General features: G+C 44.3%; 1 protein-coding gene across 2 annotated transcripts; it reads right to left on the minus strand.

The window, feature by feature from the left end:
- Positions 1-8,294: 8,294 nt before the first annotated feature.
- SSTR5 (somatostatin receptor 5) lies at positions 8,295-22,689 on the minus strand. Of its 2 annotated transcripts, XR_015750847.1 has the most exons (3): positions 22,168-22,689; positions 10,820-13,615; positions 8,295-10,636 (listed from the first exon to the last, which is right to left on the minus strand). XR_015750847.1 is itself a non-coding variant. In XM_026685818.2 (2 exons), the coding sequence occupies exon 2, from the start codon at positions 13,513-13,515 to the stop codon at positions 12,421-12,423; it is 1,095 nt and encodes a 364-aa protein (XP_026541603.1). In that variant the 5' UTR covers positions 13,516-13,615; positions 22,168-22,488; the 3' UTR covers positions 10,649-12,420. The 2 variants fall into 2 exon arrangements, 1 of the variants encoding a protein (XP_026541603.1); XM_026685818.2 differs by lacking the exon at positions 8,295-10,636 and having other exon boundaries at positions 10,649-13,615; positions 22,168-22,488.
- Positions 22,690-23,204: the final 515 nt, after the last annotated feature.

Here is a 23,204-nt window from a genome sequence, read left to right on the forward strand (position 1 = left end):
ATCACAAGATGATGAGATAATTAAAAAGATACTAGATTGTGCAGAAATGGATAGACTTACATTGAAAATCAAACAGAAAGAAGATGCAGAATATTATCAAACATGGAATTTATTTTATCAGGGGTTGGAAAAAAGGGGTGGAGATTAAGAATGGAAATTGTATTGCTAAGGAAATTAAATACCCAGGCAGCACAATGTTTATTAAGCACCAAGAAATATGATTAATAGAAAATTAATAAAATTTATTTAAAAAATAATAATTATCCTGTTTGAAGGGGCCATGTTGCTCTCTATGTTTCATTCCCACTCAGGGCAAGCATCCCAATGAAAGCATCCCAAATAAAAAGCTGTCCAGCCTCTTTCTGAGCATTTTAGATCAGGGGTCTCCAACCTTGGCAGCTTTAAGCCTGGAAGACTTCTGTGAGTTGAAGTCTTCCAGGCTTAAAGTTGCCAAGGTTGGAGACCAGGGATGGGATTCTACCAGCTCGCACCTATTCGCTAGAACCGGTTGTTAACATTCTAAGCAGTTCGGAGAACTGGTTGTTAGCAGAAATTACTGGGCTCATCCTGTAAGGAAGGCAGGAAGGAAACATTCTGGTGTTGCTTACAGAAACTGCCTCTCTGTTAACCCTTATTACATTCGTGGCAGGACTAGACTTCCTTTCTCTGGAACTTCTCTGGAGGTTTTTTTTTCCTCCTTTGCTGGGTACTTTGCTTGTGTGGCGTGACCATTCAAAGTTACAATGGCACTGAAAAAGTGACTTATGACCATTTTTCACACTTACGACTCTTGCAGCATCCCCACAGTCATGAGAGGCCAGGCAAGGAGATGCGTGCCTCGATGTGAGTGATATTGAATTGGCCATGCCCAGCCAATAACATGACCACCAAGCCATGTCCACCCGGTCACATGACCACCAAGCCACACCCACCTCCTAAGCCACGCCCACAGAACTGGTTGTTAAAGAATTTGAATCCCACCCCTGTTGGAGACCCCGGTTTTAGATGATGTGTTGAGCTTTGGTGAGGAAGAAGTTTTAATTCTGCCTCCCTGCATCTTAAATCCAAGATTTACTGGAATATACTGGAATTAGAGGAAGGGAATCTTGACCTTCATTTCAGGGTTTTCAAAGAGTGCTATTCTATCCACGCTTCCTTTCTTCACAAGGAAATGTGTTCCCAGATCCTTGTATCTCTCTTCATAGACTTAGTTTCTAGTCTTCTGATCACTGCCCTGTTCTGATTGCGATAGTAGTGTGATAAAAAGTCATAATTTCACTTTTCTCAGCACCATGGTAATTTCAAATGGCTGCTAAACAAATGATCTTAACCAGGGGTGGGCTTCAAAAAAGTTAGCAACCAGTTCTCTGCCTGGTTGCTGGGTGGGTGTGGCCGTGGTGGGCGTGGCCTAGTTGGCCTCCTGCACCACAGCAGGGGGGCATTTTTGCCCTCCCCAGACTCCGGAGGCTTTCCTCAAGCCTCCGGGAGGGCAAAAATGGCCTCCCTGGGCTCTGGAGGCTCTCTGGAAGCCAGAGATGGGCCCGTTTCCAGCCTTCCCGAACTTCTGGGAGGCCCATTTTTTTGCCCTCCTCAAGCCTCCATGCACACTCTGCACTTGCCTGCATCCAAAACGGGCCCCATGGGAAATCCTGGGAGGGGTGGAGTGGGGTGGGCAGGGCCAGTCAGGTGTGGGATTTGGGGGTTCTCCTGTTCTGACCCAAACCTTGTTCCAAGGAAACAAACACAAAACAGAGGTAACAGGAAAACCTTTTAATGATTCTTCACGAATACCGTTCCTTCTCGGTTAAAAGGATGTTTCAACCTAATTGTCTCTGATAAGAACGAGCCTTGCCAAGGTGGTGCAAGGCTGCCAAGAACACTAGATAAAGTTGCCAAGAAATAGTTCAAACACAAAGAGTCTCCAAACACAAACTAAGAGAGTCCGAACATCCACCAGGCTTGAGTGCAAAAACTTCTTTGCTTCCTGCAAAGAACTCCAGTTTCTCAGCTGGCTTTTATCTCTTGAGGGAGGGGCCATTATCTTGCAGCCTTACTCCTGAGTCACCCATGCTGCTGCAGCTGCTCTTTCCTTCGAGCATCCCTGCGCGCACGCGCATTGAGCACAGGCTCCTCGGGATCCTCTTCCTCACTGCTGCCAGCCTCCATAATCTCCGAAGGCAGCACTCCACTCCCTGATGGTCCTGGCCCCATCCGTGCATCACATGCAGGGCCCTTATCTGAGTGCTCGCTCTCCAAGACCTCAGCCGTCCACACCTGCTACCGGCAAACTGCAACATCTCCAAACTGCACAGAATCTTAGGTAGGGGCTCTCCCGAACCCCTACAAACCCCCACCCTTGGTATAAGTCAAGGACTACCTGTAGATATGGATCTTCTGCCTCGCTTCATTCTTTGCTCTTTCTTCAAGAGCCTGTTGAGAGCCTCTTGTTGTTCTTAGGCACATACGCATAATACATATTCCTTGCCTTCCTCCTGCTAGGATGAATTTGGCCAGGCACTACATTTGACCAACTCTTGGAAAGCATTTCCTGTGAAGGGCCTCCTTTTGGTTGCAAGCTTTCTTGACATATAATTGCACCATGAGATTCCTATTTTGGGGATCACCCACTTATGAAACTCTTCAACCTCCCCAAAGTGGAACATGATGCCTGCTTCCCTCATGGATTGCCAGCAGATTAGAAGCAAACCTTCCATTTTAAAGGGTCATCGTCATTACCAATCATCATCGATCATCATTTTTACTGCTCTTCCTCTCAGAGGGAATTAAAATAAGGATGCGCAAAGGTGTGTTTTTTTTGGTGGTGGTGGGGGAAATAATTACTCTTCTTTTGGATAAAAGCAATTGGTGAAATATTTTGTCCACTCAAAATTGTGTTTTCCAGTTGCATTTATGAGAAGACATGACAAGGGTGAGTGGGTGGAATTATCAGAACAGAAATTCATAGACGCTCCTCCCCTGTACCATGTTTCGTCATGGTACCACCTAGCTTTGCTCTTCCTCTCCGCAACAGTAAAATGTTTTCTGTTCTTTTTAAGCCACATTTCATTCAGTGGAAAAACCTTGCCATTCCATCCTCAGTTCTCACGCCTTCCCTTCAGCAGTGCAGTTTGCAAACATTGGCTCAGCCTGTGGTGTCTATTTAGTGGGCAATTAATTATTTTTTGTCACTTCCTGCATGTTTATTGGTCAAGGTAAATTGCATCTTTAATTAAATAGTTGATGGGGGAATGCCTGCTCATCCAGTAGTAAGGGGGCAACTTGATTGAAAATGTTGGGAGACTAATTAGCTCCCCACTGGAACCAGAGTGGATGAGTGTGACCTTGAGTTTGGTGTTCAAAAAAAGAAAAGAAAAGAAAAATGGTTGAGGAACCTGCTCCATGAATAAAGCAGTTGCAGAAACAGAGGTGTTGCTGTGTATGTGCTTTTGACCCGAGACTGGCTGGAGAATTTTGAAAGGCCATTGGTGGTCAGTTGTGCTCATCCATATTCCTTAAAACAGTGTCAGTCCTTTGGGATGAGCCCTGTGAGGATACAGAGTTCATAAGAGCAATGTCATGCCCCTGTTGGAATTTGATTCAGAGGGGGAGGCCCAGGGAGTGTGGCTCCGATGGCTATGGAAGAAACTGGGGAAGGGCAAACTCCAGCTGGGCAGAGCAGGGGAGAGGGAGAGCAAGGGAGAGGGAATTCAGAGGAAGACCCAGGTCCACCCCCTCTTCATCTTAGGGCACGCAGGGAGGAATGGAGAAGGGAGCAACATAAATTACGTGGCTTATGGGGGAGGAAAGGGCCCTGATTCCCTTCATTAGCTGCAGCTGGGAGCACAGTGGATATGGCCAACTGGACGTCACTCATGTCAGGGGCACCTGTGGTGGTGGCTAAGGCAAGTCTTCCCTCAGACCCTTCCTCCATCTCATTATAAACTCCTTCCTTCCTTCCTTCCTTCCTTCCTTCCTTCCTTCCTTCCTTCCTTCCTTCCTTCCTTCCTTCCTTCCTTCCTTCCTTCCTTCCTTCCTTCCTTCCTTCCTTCCTTTTCCTTCCCTCTTCGTTCTCCTTTCTTCCTCCTACCCCTCTTTCCTTCTTTTTCCTTCCTTGCTCTCTTCCCATCTTCCCATCTTTTTCTTTGTCTTTCCTCTTTCCCTTTCGCCTTTCCTGTCCCTCCTTCCATGCTCAAATGCAGAAAGAAAAACATTTCTCCTTTTGTTTTGTTTTTGGCTTGTTTTGCTAGATGAGGGTGGGGCCAGTCAGAGGTGGGATTGGCCAGTTCTCCGAACTACTCAAAATTTCTGCTACCAGTTCTCCAGAACTGCTCAGAACCTGCTGAACACCACCTCTGATCTACACGTCTCAAAGTAGCCAAAGTTGAGAAACACTAATCCAGGCTATACTAACAGAATCTTGAATGACCGACAGTGATTTCTTGCTCTTCTCCTTATGCCCAAGAAAGATAAGGCCAGGAAAAGTTTTCTCATGTTCTCATGTTCTCTTCTTTTCCCAGAATTAAATCATGTTTTGCTAACAGTCATGTTCCTTCCCCAAGGCCATCGATTCTCTACAAGCATTTTGAAAGAGAAGTCTAGTACCATTTCGAAAAGAGTTAATTAGACCAGCTTGTCTTAGCATGGGAACGGCCACACCCCCTCATCTCTACAAATGACCTTCACTGGTTCTTCAGCCCCCATCATTTGGTGAAGATAATCTAGTAACTATTTGTTCCTGAAGATTTATGTGTCTGGGATTTCTGTCTCCCACTCCATGCCCTCTCCCCTTGGGCTTGTCTGTGTTTTCTTTGGGGAATTCAGTTCAGCCCTTGTTCAATTAATAAATGCCAGGGTGATATTTGCACAAGCAGCCTGTTTAAATACAGGTGAAGGCAGCCTCTGGTGACGATTCATTCTGAAATGGAGTGAAAAGCTGAGAAACAGAAGTCTTCGTTGGAGCTTTGGGATAATTGATTTTCCTTAACCATCCATTTAATCAGGATTTAGTTCTGTGGGTGGATGCCTCCCTCCTGCACATGCTTATCTCATGGTTATCGCACTCCCAAATTGCACACTGAAATGTACTATTCTTAATTTTTAGCCTTGCGATTTTCCCACCCACCTAATTGTAAGGTGCTAAGAGAGAGGGAAAATATAGAACAAACCCTGATTAATGCTGTCACATTATCACAAGGACTTCCTGTGATCTATGGAGACCAACACAGCATCAGTGCAGCTTCATCTAATCCCCAAGGCCACCTATATTAACTGGATCCAAGAATTAGGTACATGTGATGGAAGCCACGTTTGTAAAGAAGGAGCAGGAAGGTTCCAGAATATGACCCACCTCCCATTCTAATTTGGGAAAATTTTAACCCAACTAATTTAGGTTTTTAAATTCTGAATCATGTAAAGACTGCAACTGGCTGTGTGAAAGGACAACATCTTGCTAAGACAACACTGTCATTGCTTTAATGTAAATGTGGATTCAATAGGAACATCCCTTTGAATGTCAACATACAAAATGTAATGAAAGAAAGGATCACTTCAAGGTTACTTCAAATAAAACTTCTGTGTGTTTTACATCGATTACAACATTTCCCCAAATAAACTTTACTAGCTTCTTCAAAACTCTTTTAAGTTCCCAACAGATTTATGAAGGAAATTGGTTTTCAATTAGCACACTTGCCTGATTTCTTTCCGTATCCATTTTTATTCATTTAATTGAAGAGTTTGCTTTCGAGTCAAACAAAATAAACATGAAGGCAAATCCTTCTGCATCAAACTTGGAGACTTTTCATGCCTTTAGGTTTGAGGTGGTCAAAGGATGCTTCTGGGTGTCTTCTTGGAGAAGCCAACATCATTTTTTTTTTAAATAAATGTGCTAGTTTGGAAAAGGGTTACTTCAGTTCCTATATTTAAAAATCTGTGTCTACAATCTCTGCATCCTCACTTTTAGATTGGTCTGGAATAGTCAAAGATAACCTGAATTCTTGATTTGGTTGAGGATATAACAAGGGCCATGAGCAGCCTCAAGTTCCCGGTGTAACAATAGATTGAATACGTACTTCTTTAAAAAATACATAGCTTAAGCAAAAGAAGACTAAGCAATATTAAACAGTGACAGGCAGAGAAATTTCTCTGCAATTTTAATTAATTCCCATTCAATATAACAGTTGAGAATCTACTTTTGGGATTTTTTTTGGAAGAGAATTTCAAGTTGGCCTTGCCCTAATGACAACAGGATGATGTATATGAGTGTCATTATTGCACAACCACTCCTTCCATTTGGTATGCAGTCTTCCTGGCTTCCCATGTCAACATTCAATACCATGATGGTTCACCATCAATGGTGAACTCTATTTATGGGGCACTTTCAATTGTTCCTGATATCACTAAGCAGTTGTCCTGTTGGGCCTTTGAACATTAAATAACTTCTGTTCGTCTTAAAAAAATTCAGAGAAACTCTCTACCCAGTTTCTCTATCCTAAAATTGAATGGAATATTTTGAAAGGCCAACTCATCTTCAGAATGAACTCTAAGTGAAATTGTTGGGCCACCAGGAGTTGTAATCAAAACATATTTTTTGGTTGAGATTCTAGAAAGAGTGTGGAGAAGAGCAACAAAGATGATTAGGGGACTGGAGACTAAAACATATGAAGAACGGTGGCTGGAATGGGGTATGTCTAGTTTGATGAAAAAAAGAACTAGATGATAGGACAGCAGTGTTCCAATATCTCAGGGGCTGCCCCAAAGAAGAGGAAGTCAAGCTATTCTCCAAGCACCTGAGGGCAAGACAAGAAGCAATGGGTGGAAACTAATAAAGGAGAGAAGCAACTTAGAACTAAGGAGAAATTTCCTAATAGTTACGACAATCAATCAGTGGAACAACTTGCCTCCAGGAGTTTTGAATGCTCTAACACTGGAAGTTTTAAAAAAGATGTTGGATAACCATTTGTCTGAAGTGCTGTAGGGTTTCCTGGCAAAGCAGGGGGTTGGACTAGAAGACCTCCAAGGTCCCTTCCAACTCTGTTATTCTATTCTATTTTCTCACCTCCTTGAAATGTGTGAGCACAAACCAAGACATGGCTGACTTTTGGATGACATTAAGGTTGAAAGAGGTCCTATTTTGACAGGGAAAGAGTTCCACAGAGAAGACATGCTGCATGTTCAACCTTCCCAGGACTTTCTCCCTCACAACCCCTGTCCACATATGAAAGAACATTACTTGTGATGTGAAGACAAGCTGCTAGGTAGGGGTAAAAGAGGTTTGTGCATTATCAGTGTCTAAAATGTGGACCACAAGGTTTTTGTGTTTTGTTTTTTTGGAGAGAATTTCCTCATGTTAAAATTAACATTGTCAATTATTGCAGGGATCATGTCTTCAGATTTGTACTATTTTTCAGGCTGGCCTTTGATGACCCAGTCTCTCAAAGATAGGTGGATGTGTGATGGGGAAAACAGGTTAATGAAGTTCCACCACAATTCACTCAAAAGAGTCCCCTCTCCATGCGTTTGGACATCTTCCTCCTGTGTCACACTGGTAGAAATTTTTGGAGGGCTACTTTATTATAGCTTTTGGGGTCCTTGTTTAGGAGTTTTGGAATGAGTTTTCCAACTGACTTAATACAGTCCAAGAACTAGTTTGGTGTAGTAGTTAAGGCACCAGGATAGAAACCAGGAAATTGGGAGTTCTGGTCTCAGAGAAGGTAATGATGCTAGGAATGGTTAGTGGAACAAGAAGAAGGGGCAGGCAAAGAGCACACTGCTTTGATAACATCAAAACTGATGCAAAATTGAACATCCAACAACTGAAAGAAGCTGTGTTTGATAGGGTAGCATGGAGACTTGCCTATAAATCTGGGGTGGGATTCTACTGGTTCTCACCTATTTGCTAGAACCTGTTAACTTTCTAAGCAGTTTGGAGAACCAGTTGTTGGAATAAATCTCCTTTTGTTTTGTTTTTTCACTTTACAGGGCTAATCCTGTAAGGAAGGCAGGAAGGAAACATTCTGGCATTGTTTCTAGTGTAACCTTTATTGCCCTGCTTACGGACACTGCCTCTCGTTAACCCTTATTGCATTCTTCGGAGTACTCCTTCTGTCTCTGGAATTATTTTTTCCTTCGCTGGTACTTTCTTAAAGGGGAAGGGTTGCAGCTTTTTATCCTGCTGCTGGGAGGAAATACTCCCCTGTTGGAGTTCTTCCAGCCAGGATCAGCACTTTGAAGAAATAATTGAATAATGAAGCAGAGCTGCCGGAAAGAAGCTTTTCATGACAAGGAACCAAGAAGTCACCAAGAGCCAGGCATGACTACATTGAAACAACAGTCCTGCCCTAGAAAGGCAGTTTGGCAACCTTCAGCCAGCCGTGCTCTCTCTGCCCCAGGAAGGAGGCAATGACAAACCACCTCTGAAAAACCTTACCAAGGAAATTGCAGGGAGTTTCTGAGAACTGGACATGATCATATGGAAGGGGGGGAAAATGTCCTGCTGGCACTGAGTGAGGTGAACCCTTGAGGCTGCCTCTTCTCTAAGATCTAAGGATGATTCATGATATGTCTCTATCATGTTCAGAATTGCTCATCTCACCACTGGCAGAGACAGAGCAAGATGCCATGTGGAACTCTTTGTGTCTTCTCTTGGGCTGCTGTTGCTAGGGAGATGCAGCTGAGAATGGGATAAGTAAATTGATAGTAGCGTGCAGCTTTTCCATCTGCTTTGAACCTACCTGGCTTAAGTATTTTAATGGGCATTAGATTGTTCCCTCTGGACCATTTCTTACACCAAAATGGAGCCTTGGCATTTCAAACCAGAACATGACCATTTAGAAAATAAGAACAACAACAGTTAGGAGAGGACATAATGAAAAGTAAAACCTCTTCAGAGAAATGTGTTTTATTAGCGTGCATTCAAATGGTAAAAAGGTTTCTCTTTTAGCCACCAGTCCAAACATAGTTGACTTCAGCTAGCTCTAGATTCAAACTTTACCTAGATTAATGTTCCTCAGTCTTGGTAGCTTGAATACGATGTGTAGATTTCAACTCCTAGAATTCCCCACCTGAGAAGAGCAACCAGGATGACTAGGGAAATGGAGGCTAAAACATACGATGAACGTTTACAGGAACTGGGCATGGCTAGTCTAGGGAAGAGAAGGACCAGGGGAGACAGGATAGCCGTCTTCCAGTATTTGAGGGGCTGCCACAGAGGGGAGAAGATCAAGCTATTTCCAAGCCACCTGAAGGATAGACAAGGAATAGTGGATGGAAACTGAACAAGGAGAGATTCAACCTGGAAATAAGGAGCATTTTTTTTAACAGTGAGGACAATGAACCAAGTTGCCTTCAGAAATTGTGGGAGCTTCATCCCTGGAGGCTTTCAAGAAGAGACTGGACTGCCATCTGTCTGAAATGGTGTAGGGTCTCCTGCTTGGGCAGAGGGGGGTTTGGATTAGATGACCTTCCATCTCTGCTAATGTGTTAAAAATCTGCTCTTTCCGTCCACCAGAAGTGAAAGAAAGAAAGAGATTCTAGATCCCATGGGGCTTGGACTTCAAAAATAACTCTGGGCACATAAAAAAATTCTGAATCTGGCATCAGCAATGTACACTTCTGGTGTCCACCCAGGCTTTGAATGAGTGGTTGCAGCTGTCATTTTGACTTTGCATCCCCTGCTCCTCAAAGGGACATGGCTGGAGGAATGTGTGTGGATGAATGAATGGGAAATAGACATCCTGTAAAAGAATATTAGGCCCTTCCAAAGATATACAGGTAGTCCTTGAATTACCACAATTGAACCTAACATTTCTGTTGTTAAGTAAGATGGTTGTTTAGTGAGTTTTGCCCCATGTCTGATCTTTCTTGCCACACGTTGTTAAGTGAATCACTGCAGTGGTTAAGAAAATAGCACTGTTGTTATGTGAATCTGGCATCCCCATTGACTTTGCTTGTCAGAAGGTCACAGAAGGAGATTGCGTGACCATGGGGTGTTGCAATGGTTGTATGCATGAAAAAAGATCACAAGTCCCAGTTTTCAGGGCTGTAACAGTCACTAAATGAACTGTTGTAAGTCGAGGACTACCTGTAGATAGGCAGGCTGTTCCATCTTCTGCCTCAATTGTATTAAATCACAACAATACACATTTTGGAAAAGTTGAAATGAAGTGCCACACCTGCCAACATTTTAAGACACATTTAGAATGAACAAAATGTAATTGTGGGCTCCCTTACTCAAATGCCTAGGGCTAAAAATAAGTTGCTGTTAGATTATAAGAAAAATGTATAATAAGATCAAGCCTTCCGTGGCAAGTAGACAGCAGGACCCACAAGGACAACTAATAAAACACTGACTTCTCTATTTTCATCCTTAACCATGCTCACCTCTGGTTTTCTTGGAGGGATTGGGACAACTTGCCATAGCCAACTTGCCACGGGATAGCCTGCTGCAGGACAGTTTAACAATTCAATTTAATTATTTAAAATAAATAAACATTATTTTAATTTTTGCAATTCACATTTCATTCTGTCCCTCCTTTTGCATCCTTTCTTCAATGATTCTGTTCCACCATTTCTTTGGTTTTAGAGTAACTCTTGTCCCACAGCGAGTTCTCATGTAGCAAGATGGCCATGGCGAGTTGTCCTGCAGTGAGTTGGCTATGGCAAGTTGGCCGTGGTAAGTTGGCCATGGTGAATTGGCCATGGTGAGTTGGCCATAATGAGTTGCCATGGTGAGTTGGCCATAATAATTTGGCCATGGTGGGTTGGCCGTTAATGAGTTGACCATGGCAAGTTGGCCATGGTGAGGTGGCCATGGCAAGTTGACCATGGCAAGTTGGCTGTGGTGCGTTGGCTGTGGTGAGTTGGCTGTGGTGAATTGGCCATGGCAAGTTGGCCATGAATTGGTCATGGTGAGTTGGCTGTGGCAAGTTGGCCATGGTGATTTGGCCATAGTGAGTTGGCCATGGTGAGTTGGCCATGATGAGTTGGCCATGGCAAGTTGGCTGTGAATTGGCCATGGTGAGTTGGCTGTGGTGAGTTGGTCATGGTGAGTTGGCTGTGAATTGACCATGGTGAGTTGGCTGTGGTGCGTTGGCTGTGGTGAGTTGGCTGTGGCGAGTTGGCTGTGGTGAGTTGGCTGTGGTGAATTGGCCATGGCAAGTTGGCCGTGAATTGGCCATGGTGAGTTGGCTGTGGCAAGTTGGCCATGGTGATTTGGCCATAGTGAGTTGGCCATGGTGAGTTGGCCATGATGAGTTGGCCATGGCAAGTTGGCTGTGAATTGGCCATGGTGAGTTGGCTGTGGTGAGTTGGTCATGGTGAATTGGCTGTGAATTGACCATGGTGAGTTGGCTGTGGTGAGTTGGTCATGGTGAGTTGGCCATAGTGAGTTGGCCATGGTGAGTTGGCCATGAATTGGTCATGGTGAGTTAGCTGTGGTGAGTTGGCCATGGTGAGTTGGCTGTGGTGAATTGGCCATGGTGAGTTGGCCTTGGTGAGTTGGCCATGGTCAGTTGGCCGTGGCGAGTTGGCCGTGGCGAGTTGGCCAGGGAGAGTTGACCATGGTGAGTTGGCCATGACGAGTTGGCCATGATGAGTTGGCTGTGAATTGGCCATGGTGAGTTGGCCATGGTGACTTGGCCATGGTGACTTGGCCATGGCGAGTTGGCCTTGGTGAGTTGGCTGTGGTGAGTTGGCCGTGGTGAGAGTTGGCTCTGGTGAAATGTCATAGACTCTCCTTGGAAGGTCTCAGCCATTGCTGGAGGCCCTGTATGCCAGAGATCTGTGGGGCAGCAGACCTTGCAAGGTGGTACTTGAGTTATGGGAATTCTTCAGTTCACAGAGAAAACCAGAGAAAGGGAAAACTTGGGCAAACTTTGAAGGGCTCCAATTTATTTCAAGAAGACCCTCTTGGCCTTAACCAGCTCTCAACTAGCAATTACACCCATTGAGGATCAAGCCTATTCTTTCGCTGAGGTTTTGTTGCCTGCTTTCGTGTAGTAATGTAGCATGTTTGTTGGATTGGGGGAGACGCATCATCCTCATAGTCTCCAATCTTCATCTGCAATGTAATAAATTGCAAAGAGAAGGCCTTCTGCTATGGAAGTCATAACAATTGTCTGTTCCTTTGTACAATATAGCCTAACTAAGTTTTTTGTATTGTGCCTGTGTACCTGTGTAAAAAGCTTCATGGAAGAGAGAGCAAGAATGAAAGGAGTACAATAGGTTCTTTTTGGTCACCAGTGCTGAAACTTTTCATGACACCCAGAATTCTAGGGTGAACACAGCAACAAAGGGCTGGGAAAGAAAACTTCTGTACATTAACCTGCAAGGTGAGGTAACCACCTTCTCTTGGCCCAGTCCCCTTGCAGTAAATGCCATAATGTATTTCAATCCAGTTGCGTCTCTCTTGATGTCACAGACTTTCTACACCTTGCTAGTCAGCATGTGCCCGTTGAAGTTGTCGTTCCTCTGAGGCAGCATCATGTCCTTCAGATGGGTGCTCTTCTCCTGCCGGAGTTCGGTGGGGTCACCGTCTTCAATGCTATTGCCTTTGTGGAGGCACAAGACCTTCTGAAAGCTCTGCTTGAAATTTTCTGAAAGAAATCCATAAAGGATGGGATTGGCACAGCTGTTGGCATAGGAGAGAACCACCACGAAGGAGAAAATGCCCACCAAGATGGGCTCCTCTGGCAAGATGAATATCAAATTGACAATATTGACAATGTAGAAAGGGAGCCAACAGAAAACAAAAACCACAACTATGATGACCACCATTCTGGTCACTTTCCGCTCTGACCTCCGGCGTCTTGTAGAGCCAACTCGGATCCCAGAGGATTTCACTTTAATGACAATCAACAAATAGCAGAGGCATATCACCAGCAAGGGACCGAAGAAACCCAGCACTGATGTGTAGATGATGAACACAGCTGACCATATCTCAATTGGATCAGGCCAGCTCATGTTACAGGTATGAAAATCTTCCTGGACATCAGCAAATATAATCATGGGAAGGACCACCAAAAAGGATAAAGTCCAGACAGCCACACTGATCAATTTGGCTATCCTTGGCTGGCGCCACTTGGTAGATTTAATCGGATGGACCACTGCAAGATAGCGGTCCAGGCTCATGACAGTCAGGCAGAAGATGCTGGTGAATTGGTTAATGCCATCAAAAGCAGTCACTAGCCTACAGGTGAATGTTCCAAAGGGCCAGTAGGAGATGGCATTTTGGGTGGCGAGGAATGGCAAGCCCAACATGAAGAGGACATCAGCGATGGCTAAGTTCAGAATGTAGATGTTGGTCACGGTCTTCATTTTGGCGTAACGCAAAACCACGTAGATGACCAAAGTGTTCCCACTCAGTCCGATAACACAAACCAGAAGGTAAATTATCGGTATGAAGACAGAACGGATACAGGAGGAGGTGGAAAAATCCATAAGTGTTGCATTGTCTGTGGAGTTTGTTGAAAAGGAGACATTAATATCTGGAAATGTGGTAGATATGTACAAAGGATCCATGGTGTTGCCCAATTTTACAAAAGGCCAAGGCTATTATGGGCTGTTTTAATTAGAGAAAAGAATAGATCCAGTTTTGTTTCTATTGTTCAATGTTTTCATTCTGGAAGAAAAAAAAAGAAACATTGATTAAAATGTTATTTCCTCGCCCCAGAATTTACAGTTGGAAAGGACAATTTAGAAGACCTCTCACCATGATTGCTGAAACTGACAACACAGTTGCCCTTAACTTGAGATGGGAGGATGAATGAAAACTATTAGAGATGAAAGTCTATATCCACTAAGGTTCTGTCTCCCACAGGTGAGCTCAAGTCCTGGTGATTTTATGGATGCATCCATGTCGCTTTCTTGACAATAGCATGGTCATGGTTCCCTGCTACATTCTTCCAGAATGCCCCTTTAAATCTACAGATCCAGGAAGAGGTGGAGCAAGTTATGTTGATGTCCTCACCAAGATCTCTGAGATCTTCCATAATGGTTCTAGTCAAGATCAACCGAGAACATGGCAGAAGAAGCATAAAGTATACTCAGTGGCAATTTGTGGGAATGAGCTTTCTACCCTGGAGAAAACACCCTTTAAAGAGAAATTACCACCCCAATTTGGTCAACAGCATAGAATGTGAACAAGATTGGGGCCTCACCTCATTTTTCTACCTTGTAGTCAACCACGAGTCAAATTGGAGTGATGACTCTCAACCTCCCAGAAGGCAATGGACGCTTGAACTGAACTGACACTTGAACTATCCAGGGATTACTAGCCAGATCCACCCTTCCTTATCTTCTTGAGATCAGGCAAGTTTATTTGATGCTACTATTGGCTGTGACTTTCCCATTACAACAGCGCTTCTCGTTTGAGTGGGGAATTCTGAGAATTGAAGTCCACACCTTTTAAAGCAACTGAGGTACAGAAACCCTGTTTCCGAAGGAAGCAAAATAATGCGGATGGAGGAAAATGACAGCCAGGGTTATTTGTTATGAGAAGTACTCGTGTAATGAATGAATCCAAAAACTGCATTCAAATGGCTTGATCATTTATTCTGGGGTGGAGCATATTCACCATATCAGAGCAGCTGTGAGGATCTGACCCTTGCTGATACTGGGAAAATAAACCATGGCAGATTTATATGATAAATCATCAGTGCCCTACGTGCGTTTCTTCTAAGTGTGCATTGTTACGTGGAAATCTTATTTTACGGACAATGACAGGACAACCACAGCAGTTTAGTCAGCCCAAACACAACATAGTGTTGCAGAAGCAAACATTCCCTCATGCTGAGATCTGGTCAGGTGGCTTCATGGTGACTTCAGACAAGGGTGAGCTTCAATTTTTTTTTAGCAATGCGTTCTCTGCCCGGTTGCTGGGTGGGCATGGCCTAGTCGGCCTCCTGTACCACGGCGTGTGTGTGTGTGAACAGCGCAGAATCTTAGCTAGAGGCTCTTGCGAACCCCTGCAAGCCCGCAGCAGTCTGGCCCTGACTTCAGACCTCTGAACTCTGAACCTCTGGCAGCAACAGAGAAATGACTTCCTATTTCTTTCCCAGGGAAGCTTCCCCCTCCGCCCTACAACCTAGCCCAACCCTAGGATTCCTTAGCAATTTCCTTTCCAAAAATTCTTGGCGATGAGCATAGAAAAGATGAATGGGGTCCAAGCTCACACCCCATTTTTTGTACATGTGTCATATGTTCAAAGCTGCTACACTTGACCCCCCAACCCATGGATCCAGGGCTGGGCTGCTAGGGGTTCGCAGGGGTTCAGGGGAGCCCTTAGCTAAGATTCAGTGCAGTTCGGAGAAGCCTCCAAATCCCACTCCTGGCTGGCCCCACCCATCCCGCCCGTCCCCTCCCCTCCCAGGAATCCCCATAGGGCCCGTTTTGGATGCAGATAAGGGCAGGGGGTGCGCAGAGGCTCGGGGAGGGAGGGAGAAAAATGGGCCTGCCGGAAGTTTGGGAAGGCCGGAAATGGGCCCGTTTCCAGCTTCCAGAGAGCCTCCGGAGTCCGTGGTGGCCATTTTCACCCTCCCAGAGGTTCAAGGAAAGCCTCCGGAGCCTGGGGAGGGAGAAACCCCACCACCGCTGTGGTGCAGGAGGCCGACTAGGCCATGCCCACCCAGCAACCGGGCAGAGAACCCATTGCTGAAATTTTTGGAGCCCACCCCTGCATGGATTCCCTCTGGGGCCGACTCTGCTTCGATCAGCAGCACCCACAACCTACGTCTGCACAACTCCCACCCTGTTCACAAGTGCGATGGGACCACAACTACTCGGAGTCCCATCATGACAAATCAGGAGTGGCTCTTCCTTATTTGCTGGCCCATATTTTGGCCATCGCATGCAGCCCTCTGCGGGGTTCAGGAATGTGAAGTAAATAGGTTTAGTCATTAAAGGCATTAAAGGGGGAGCAATCCTGGAACGCTTTTGGAAGGCTTTCTGTAGATGTTCAAAGCATTCAGCCATAATAGCTGGAGCTAATTGGCCAGAACTATATTATATTAAGCAGCTCCTTTAGTTTTCAGCTAGCAATCTACATGTGAAAAAGAAGTAGGAAAATCAGAAGTAAAAGGTTTAGAAACTGTAGAGGGATTTTTCAAATAGAGAAAGGAAGGAAGGAAGGAAGGAAGGAAGGAAGGAAGGAAGGAAGGAAGGAAGGAAGGAAGGAAGGAAGGAAGGAAGGACGGAAGGAAGGAAGGAAGGAAGAAGGAAGGATTCAGAGGATAGACGGACATATAGATATAAATAGATGACACATAGGTAATAGATAATGATATAGATAAATGATAGAAGTCAGATAAAGAGAGAGAGAGAGAAAGGTATGATAGATGGATAGATGGATAGAATAGATGGACGTGATAGACGGATAAATAGAATCTCCATGCATAGATTAACAAATCATTTATCAGTTGCATAGGTATACTTATTTCAATAAAACACTGTTCCATTTCCAAATCAAAGATTATTATTATAGGAAATCCTGATTTACATTTTTTTTTAAATTGGGACTGGCTTTTTCTTAGAAAATCTCAAACCCACTTTTTGATGAGTAGCTAAGGAAACACGTGCATTGTGGTATGCCTTCTAAATCTAACATACCCGTTTAAATGAACGTTGTTCTGAGCCAACCGCTCGAACTCGACATTTGCAGAAAGGTGAAAAGAGAAGGATAATTGCCCCAGGTCCGCAAGTGAAAACCTGGCCTTGAAGAGTCTTCCAATTTCTCCCCGCTGCAAAAAGCTCAGTTCTAGGAAAAATGTGCTGTGACAATCACCAGCCTTTGAGATCAAGAGGTTCAGGTTGTTCTAGAACTGCAGCTGTTCAACTAAAGCCCCCCCACTTTTTTTTTTTTACATGTGGGGCAGGCCTGTCAGATGTCAAAAAAGGGAGGAGCTTTGACTGCATGGCCAGGGCCGGATTCTGAGGTTTTTAAGCCACACTCACCTCCCAAGGATGCCTCTGAGCCTTAGCTTTCTTTTTAACACCTTTAGAGGATCAACAGAACAATGAACATAAAGGTAGTCCTTGACTTGCAACCAGTCGCTTACTGACTGTTTGAAGTCGTGATGGACCTACCTGGGGGTTAGCAAGAGCGCTTAGCCTTATATACCTCTTCATACTGCTTTTACAGCCCTCTCTAAACGGTTTACAGAGTCAGCTTCTTGCCCCCCAACAATCTGGGTCTTTATTTTACTGACTTTGGAAAGGATGGAAGGCTGAGTCCACCTTGGGTCAGTCAGAATCGAACTCCTGGCAGTTGGCAGAGTTAGCTTGCAATGCTGCATCTAACCGCTGTGCCACATGGATACTTACAACCTGGGTTTGAACTTCTATTTTCTCTAAATTCCCTTTAAAGTATGTTAAACTGGGCAAGTGTTTGCTATGAGCTCTGATCGATGCAAAATAAACCAGAACAAGTACTTTCTAGTATTCCAAAGGGCTGCATCTATCGATGTCATCCAAATCCGTCTTAATCTTTTTTTTGCAGCTACATCACAACTGCTGGCTCACATTTAATCCTGCAGTCAAACACTCCTCCAATGTATCTTTTTTCACAAATACCGCAACCAACCCAGAGAATCCCGTCCTTGCATTTCCGCATTTGTTTTGGGTTACTTGCTGCAAAAGAATGCGATATCGGGATATAGGAAAGTCTTTCCTGAAAATCTGTGGGAAAGCCTGGACATAGGACATAGAATAATAGAGCTGGAAGGGACCTTGGAGGTCTTCTGACAGCCTCTTAGATATTGGAAGACTGCTATCATGCCACCCCTAGTCCTTTTCTTTGTGAGACTAAACGTATCCAGTTCCTGCAACCATTTCATCATATATTTCAGCCTCCAGCCCCCTAATGGTCTTTCTTGTTCTCCTCTGCACTCTTTCCAGAGTTTCTGCATCTTTTTTATATTGTGGTGACCAGAACTAGATGCAGAAGTGTGGTCTTACTAAGGCTTTGTAAAGTGGTGCAAAAAAGGTTTTTTTTAAAAAAACAATGGGAAAAAAAAAACGTTATTTATTGACCTGATCCAACAAAACATCCCTTCTCATATAACTTCTGAAAATAGGTTTACTTTGGAAGACTCTAGCATCTGCAAGAACGTTGCTGATACACTGGATCTCAAAATCAAACCCTTGGCTGATTTTTACGCATAAATGCAACATGAACCTTTTTGCTTTAATGGTTTAAAAAAATACCAGCCAAACTACACTGCCTAACATTTATGAGAGATGGTCTTAATATAAAATGAGCTACAGCTAAGCTCTGCCTGCACATGAAAACGGCGTCAAATTATTACTACCCAAGGAATTGTGCCTTCAAGAAAGCAATTTTAAAGTTCCTTTACATTTTACAGCTACAGGATATCAGGAAGAGAGTTGAGAAAGGCTTCTGTTTGCCTCTCCTGCAATGAGTAATTCAAAGATTTCTACAATTCTGCCACTCTCGCTAAGCTGCAGACTTTGATTGGATTCTCCTACTTGGGACTGGCCAAAGAATTCTTGAAGGCAGGCAGCCCCAAATCCCTTCCTCCCTATGTCCAGGTTTGGTTCAGCTACTTTGAAGCAAAACCTTCTTGAGGTTGGTTGGAAAAAACAACAACAACACCAGACTGAAAGAAGGCAGTGATAAGTCACGTCTGTTCTAAGAAGTCAAGTCCTCACCATAAGTGACAGCCAATCTTGACAGATTTAATACAAATTACAAAATAGAGTTTGCTTCGATGGGAAACCATCAAGAAGTTCAAGGGGCTGGGTTAGTCAAATACAAGCACACCCATGTAGACATATGGACGAAAGCAACAATATACTACTCCTGTAATGTCCCAAAGGTTTTTCAAAAGCCAACTGGAGTTTCTTTGTTTTTCCTTGAAGATATTTCACTTCTCATCAGTGGTGGGATTCAATTTTTTTTTACTACTGGTTCTGTGGGCATGGCTTGGTGAGCATGGTGTGGCTTGGTGGACGTGGCAGGGGAAGGATACTGTAAAATCCCCATTCCCTCCCTACTCCTGGGGGAAGGTTACTGCAAAATCTCCATTCTCTCTTCACGCCACTGACCTGCTTTCCAGCTTCGTTCTCCTCTGCAGGGCAACCAGAGAAGACCCAGCCGATCAGCTGGGACTCAATGGGAGGCAGAGAAGAGATGGGGTTGGCGGGGCCAGTCAGAAGTGGGATTGGCTGGTTCTCCGAACTACTCAAAATTCCCGCTACTGGTTCTCCAGAACTGGTCAGAACCAGCTGAATACCACCTCTGGTTCCAATGGGTTAAATCCCACTCCTGGCAGGCCCCACCCACCCCTCCCCTCCCAGGAGTCCCCACCAGTGGTGGGATTAAAAATTGTTTACTACCATTTCTGTGGGTGTGGCTTGGTGGCCATGGCAGGGGAAGGATACTGCAAAATCCCCATTCCCTCCCCACCCCACTAACCTGCTTTCCAGCTCCATTCTCCTCTACAGGGCAACCAAAGGAGACCCAGCCAATCAGCTGGGACTCAATGGGAGGCAGAGAAGAGATGGGGTTGGTGGGGCCAGTCAGAGGTGGGATTTGCTGGTCCTCAAAACTACTCAAAATTTCTGCTACTGGTTCTCCAGAACTGCTCAGAACTTGCTGAATCCCACCTCTGATTCTCATCCAAGAAGCTTCTTCAGTTCAGAACTGAAGAAGCTTCTTGATGAGAAGTGAAAAGTCTTCAAGGAAAAACAAAGGAAGTCCAGTTGCCTTTTGAAAAAAGCATCTTTGGGGCAACCATGGAGGACTGAAAATCTCCACAGCTATACTTCTGTACTGATACCAAGAAATTTACATAGATGGGTTCATATGGTCCACAGAAGTTGAACTTGAGTCAGAGATCTTTTCTGTCACTACTTTGAGGATGGGAAATTTGCTATAGTCAAGTTTCCCCCCAACAGTTAACAGATAATGTTCACATTTCTATTTTCTTTACAGTGATTCAAGAGAAGAACAGCTGTTGAGACTCTGGAAAGAATGCAGAGAAGAGCAACAAAGATGACTGGAGGCTCAAACATTTGAAGAACGGTTGCAGAAATTGGATATATCGAGTTTAATGAAAAGAAGGACTAGGAGAGACATATTAGCGTCCCAATATTTGAGGGGATGCCACAAAGAAGAGAGGGCCAGCCTATTTTCCAAAGCATCAGAAGGCAAGACAAGAAACAATGGATGGAAACCAACCAACCAAGGAGAGAAGCAGCCTAAAACAAAGGAGAAACTTCCTAACACTGAAAACAATTAACCAGGGGAACAGCTTGTCACCAGAAGGTGTGGGCGCTCCATCACTGAAGCCTTTCAAAAAGAGACTGGACAGCCACCTGTCTGAAATGGTATAGGGTCTCCGGCTCAACCAGGGGGTTGGACTAGAAAACCTCCAAGGTCCCTTCCAACGGTGTTATTTTATGTCCTAGGCTGGGAATACAAGTATGTTCTTCCCTTCCTGTCCCATCTTATCCTGTCTTTTGATCTTCCAGCCATCAGGCTCTATGGGATACAGACTCACATGTCAAGATGGTGGCTGAAATGGTGCAATGGAAGCTTCCCCCTGGTTTTATATTGCACCAACTTGGACTTCTTGGACAATACTTGCAGACGTCTTGAAGGTTCCCCATAACAAATGATATCCATGACTATTTATGATCGTATCCAAGGAAAATGCATGACCTCAGCATTAATGGACTATATTCCCATAACTCTCAGCCCGAATGTCCAAGAAAGATGGACGGAGTAGTCTAGCCACATTTGGAGGGTCAACAGTTCCCTGACAGTGAGATCTCTACGAATAGGGCTCTGTTTGGTACCAGCATTCAAGAATTTAGATAGTGTAAGTTTCTGTTCTCCTTCTGTGTGGCAGCGAGGGGAGATGGATTTTGGAGTGGAAATCCATTGCTCTCTCCCCAATTAAAACTGGGTGGCAAAACCTAAAGCTTCTTGTGAGTCCTCTAGGGCAGGGGTCTCCAACCTTGGCAACTTTAAGCCTGGAGGATTTCAACTCCCAGAATTCCCTAGCCTGGGAGTTGAAGTCTTTCAGGCTTAAAGTTGCCAAGGTTGGAGACCCCTGCCCTAGGGGAATGCTACAACTCTCCTGCCCAGATGGATGAATGAATATCCATCCTTCCATCTGTCCATCCGTCCGTCCGTCCATCCAATCCCTGATTTTCTTTTACACACAAATGCAACAGGTTACCATTCTCATCCAACCTTGCCTGACCTTGAAAAAGTGTGAAAAGCTAATCCAAGCCAGTTCTTTGATGGGACGCCTCCATGAGAGTCTCCACTCAACTAGGAACCATCTCGGAAGAAAGCAGGAATATTAAATTAGTTCTCCCACTTCTGCAGGAATCCCTCTGTGATTAGGTTACCTCACTGTTACCTTTTTTATCTTATTCAAAGAGTAAGAGAGAGCTCACTGCCTCGTTACAGTCAACTTGGGTTATTGCTGCTTCCTCCTGGAATAACTCTCCAGGATTCCCCAAAATTGTTTCCCTGCTGCCTGAGGGACTGATCCTCCTGCCAATTATTCAGAGGTAAAGCCACCGCTCACTGTTTCTATCTGAAAAAGGCATCTGAAAACAGAAGCTATTCAAGATTTCTTAAGCTCATGACTGTTTTTTTTTTAAGACACCACCAGCCTTCCTTCTAGGACATTAACATTAATGGGATATGTATGTTTTCCTGAGCAGGCAAGCGTATAATTCCCCACTTGTCCCCTTTCTTCCCAATCAACGATAAAAAAAAATAATGTTTATGATCCAGGAGACTGGAATGGCTGACAACAACAAGGGGATAAAATGCACTGAAATCCAAGAAGAATTTTTTTTAAAGACTCCTTCAGATAATAGTTATTCAAGTCCCTTTGCTTGTTGGAGACAAATCACAGCAGCAGCAACTCGCTCCAAACTTACATGGAAGTTAAATATTCATTCTTCATCAGAGCTTCTTCCTTGGCCCTTAATTAGTTAGTTGCCTTAGAGTCAACCTCTCAGTCCATGAAGTCCGTGAAGCAGGTTGCAAAGCCAGCAACACACACAAATACACATACACACACATGTGCACACTCACACCAATACAGATAATTAGTGCCAAAAAAGATGAATGGGAAATGAACAGTAAAAGCCAGTAAAATTACAAAAAAAAATAAAAAAATTCTGACTCACCAATAGAGCAAAACGCCTTCGGGTCTTTTAAGATCTCTAGTGGTTTTCCATATTCTTCTCAGGGGTAAAAGTGGGAGGAGAGACCCTCCTTCTTGTTAGCTTCCTCGCCTCCCCATCGTACATGCAGATTGCTGAGCATCTGAAAGGCTTCTGCAATTTTTAAATGTCTGGGTGAATTTTTTTAAGCCCCACCCACTCAATCTATTGAATAAATGTAGCATTTTCCCTTGGAAACGCCAGGTTTCCCTGCATGCAGCCTCACTTCTGGAATTGAGCAGAACGTTTGACACTCATTCCAAGCATCTCCTCCGTGGAGTCCAAGAGAAGGGCCACAGCATTAACACACATTCACACACCCCTTCAATCCTCCTTCTCCCCCCCCTTCCTTCTGGTGCACGGGGTGTGTCCATTCCTTGTACAGTGGGCACCGAGATTGCAATTTTGCACAAAACAAGTCACACCCTTCTAACTCTGGCTTTATGAATGCCAAGGACACGGGTGAGCGAGGCTGGACTGAAGGGCTTGGAAAAACAGCTTCTGCATTTCAAACACCAATGGGAAAAAAAAATGAATTATTTGCAAATCAGCCCTCTGTGACAGGAGAATCCAGGTAATTGGTAACTAATCACGGGACAGGATCAGAAAGCAACAACTATAAGCAGAAGTTTCTCCTCTCTGGCGGTGGGAAGGCTTCCCTAAGAACCGTTCACACGTTCAACTCTTTGCCATTAAAAAGACAGGATCAGAGGCAGGGGATGTGGGCAGTGGTCCTACCCAGAACGTACCTCACACAGAAACCTTGGGATAGAAACTATAAACCAACAATGTCAACTGCCTATAAAGAAAACTTGTATAAGATGTTTTACAAATGGCATTTTGCACGGGCAAGGTTGGCAAGGATGTTTGAAGATAAATCAGCTAAAGGTTGGAAATGTCACTAGGCACCTGGATCATATTACCACATGTGGTGGGCATGTGTAGAAGCCAAAAAATATTGGACAAAAATACACACATGGTTGGAAAAGATGATACAACAG

This window comes from Notechis scutatus, chromosome 12 (genome assembly GCF_049901735.1).
Source record: "Notechis scutatus isolate UNSWTSFEM ecotype Mainland chromosome 12, rNotScu1.2, whole genome shotgun sequence".
NCBI lineage: Eukaryota > Metazoa > Chordata > Lepidosauria > Squamata > Elapidae > Notechis > Notechis scutatus.

What these genes read in the sequence shown, in the direction of transcription:
- SSTR5 (XM_026685818.2), bottom strand. Translation starts at nt 13,515, where the DNA reads ATGGATCCTTTGTACATATCTACCACATTTCCAGATATTAATGTCTCC.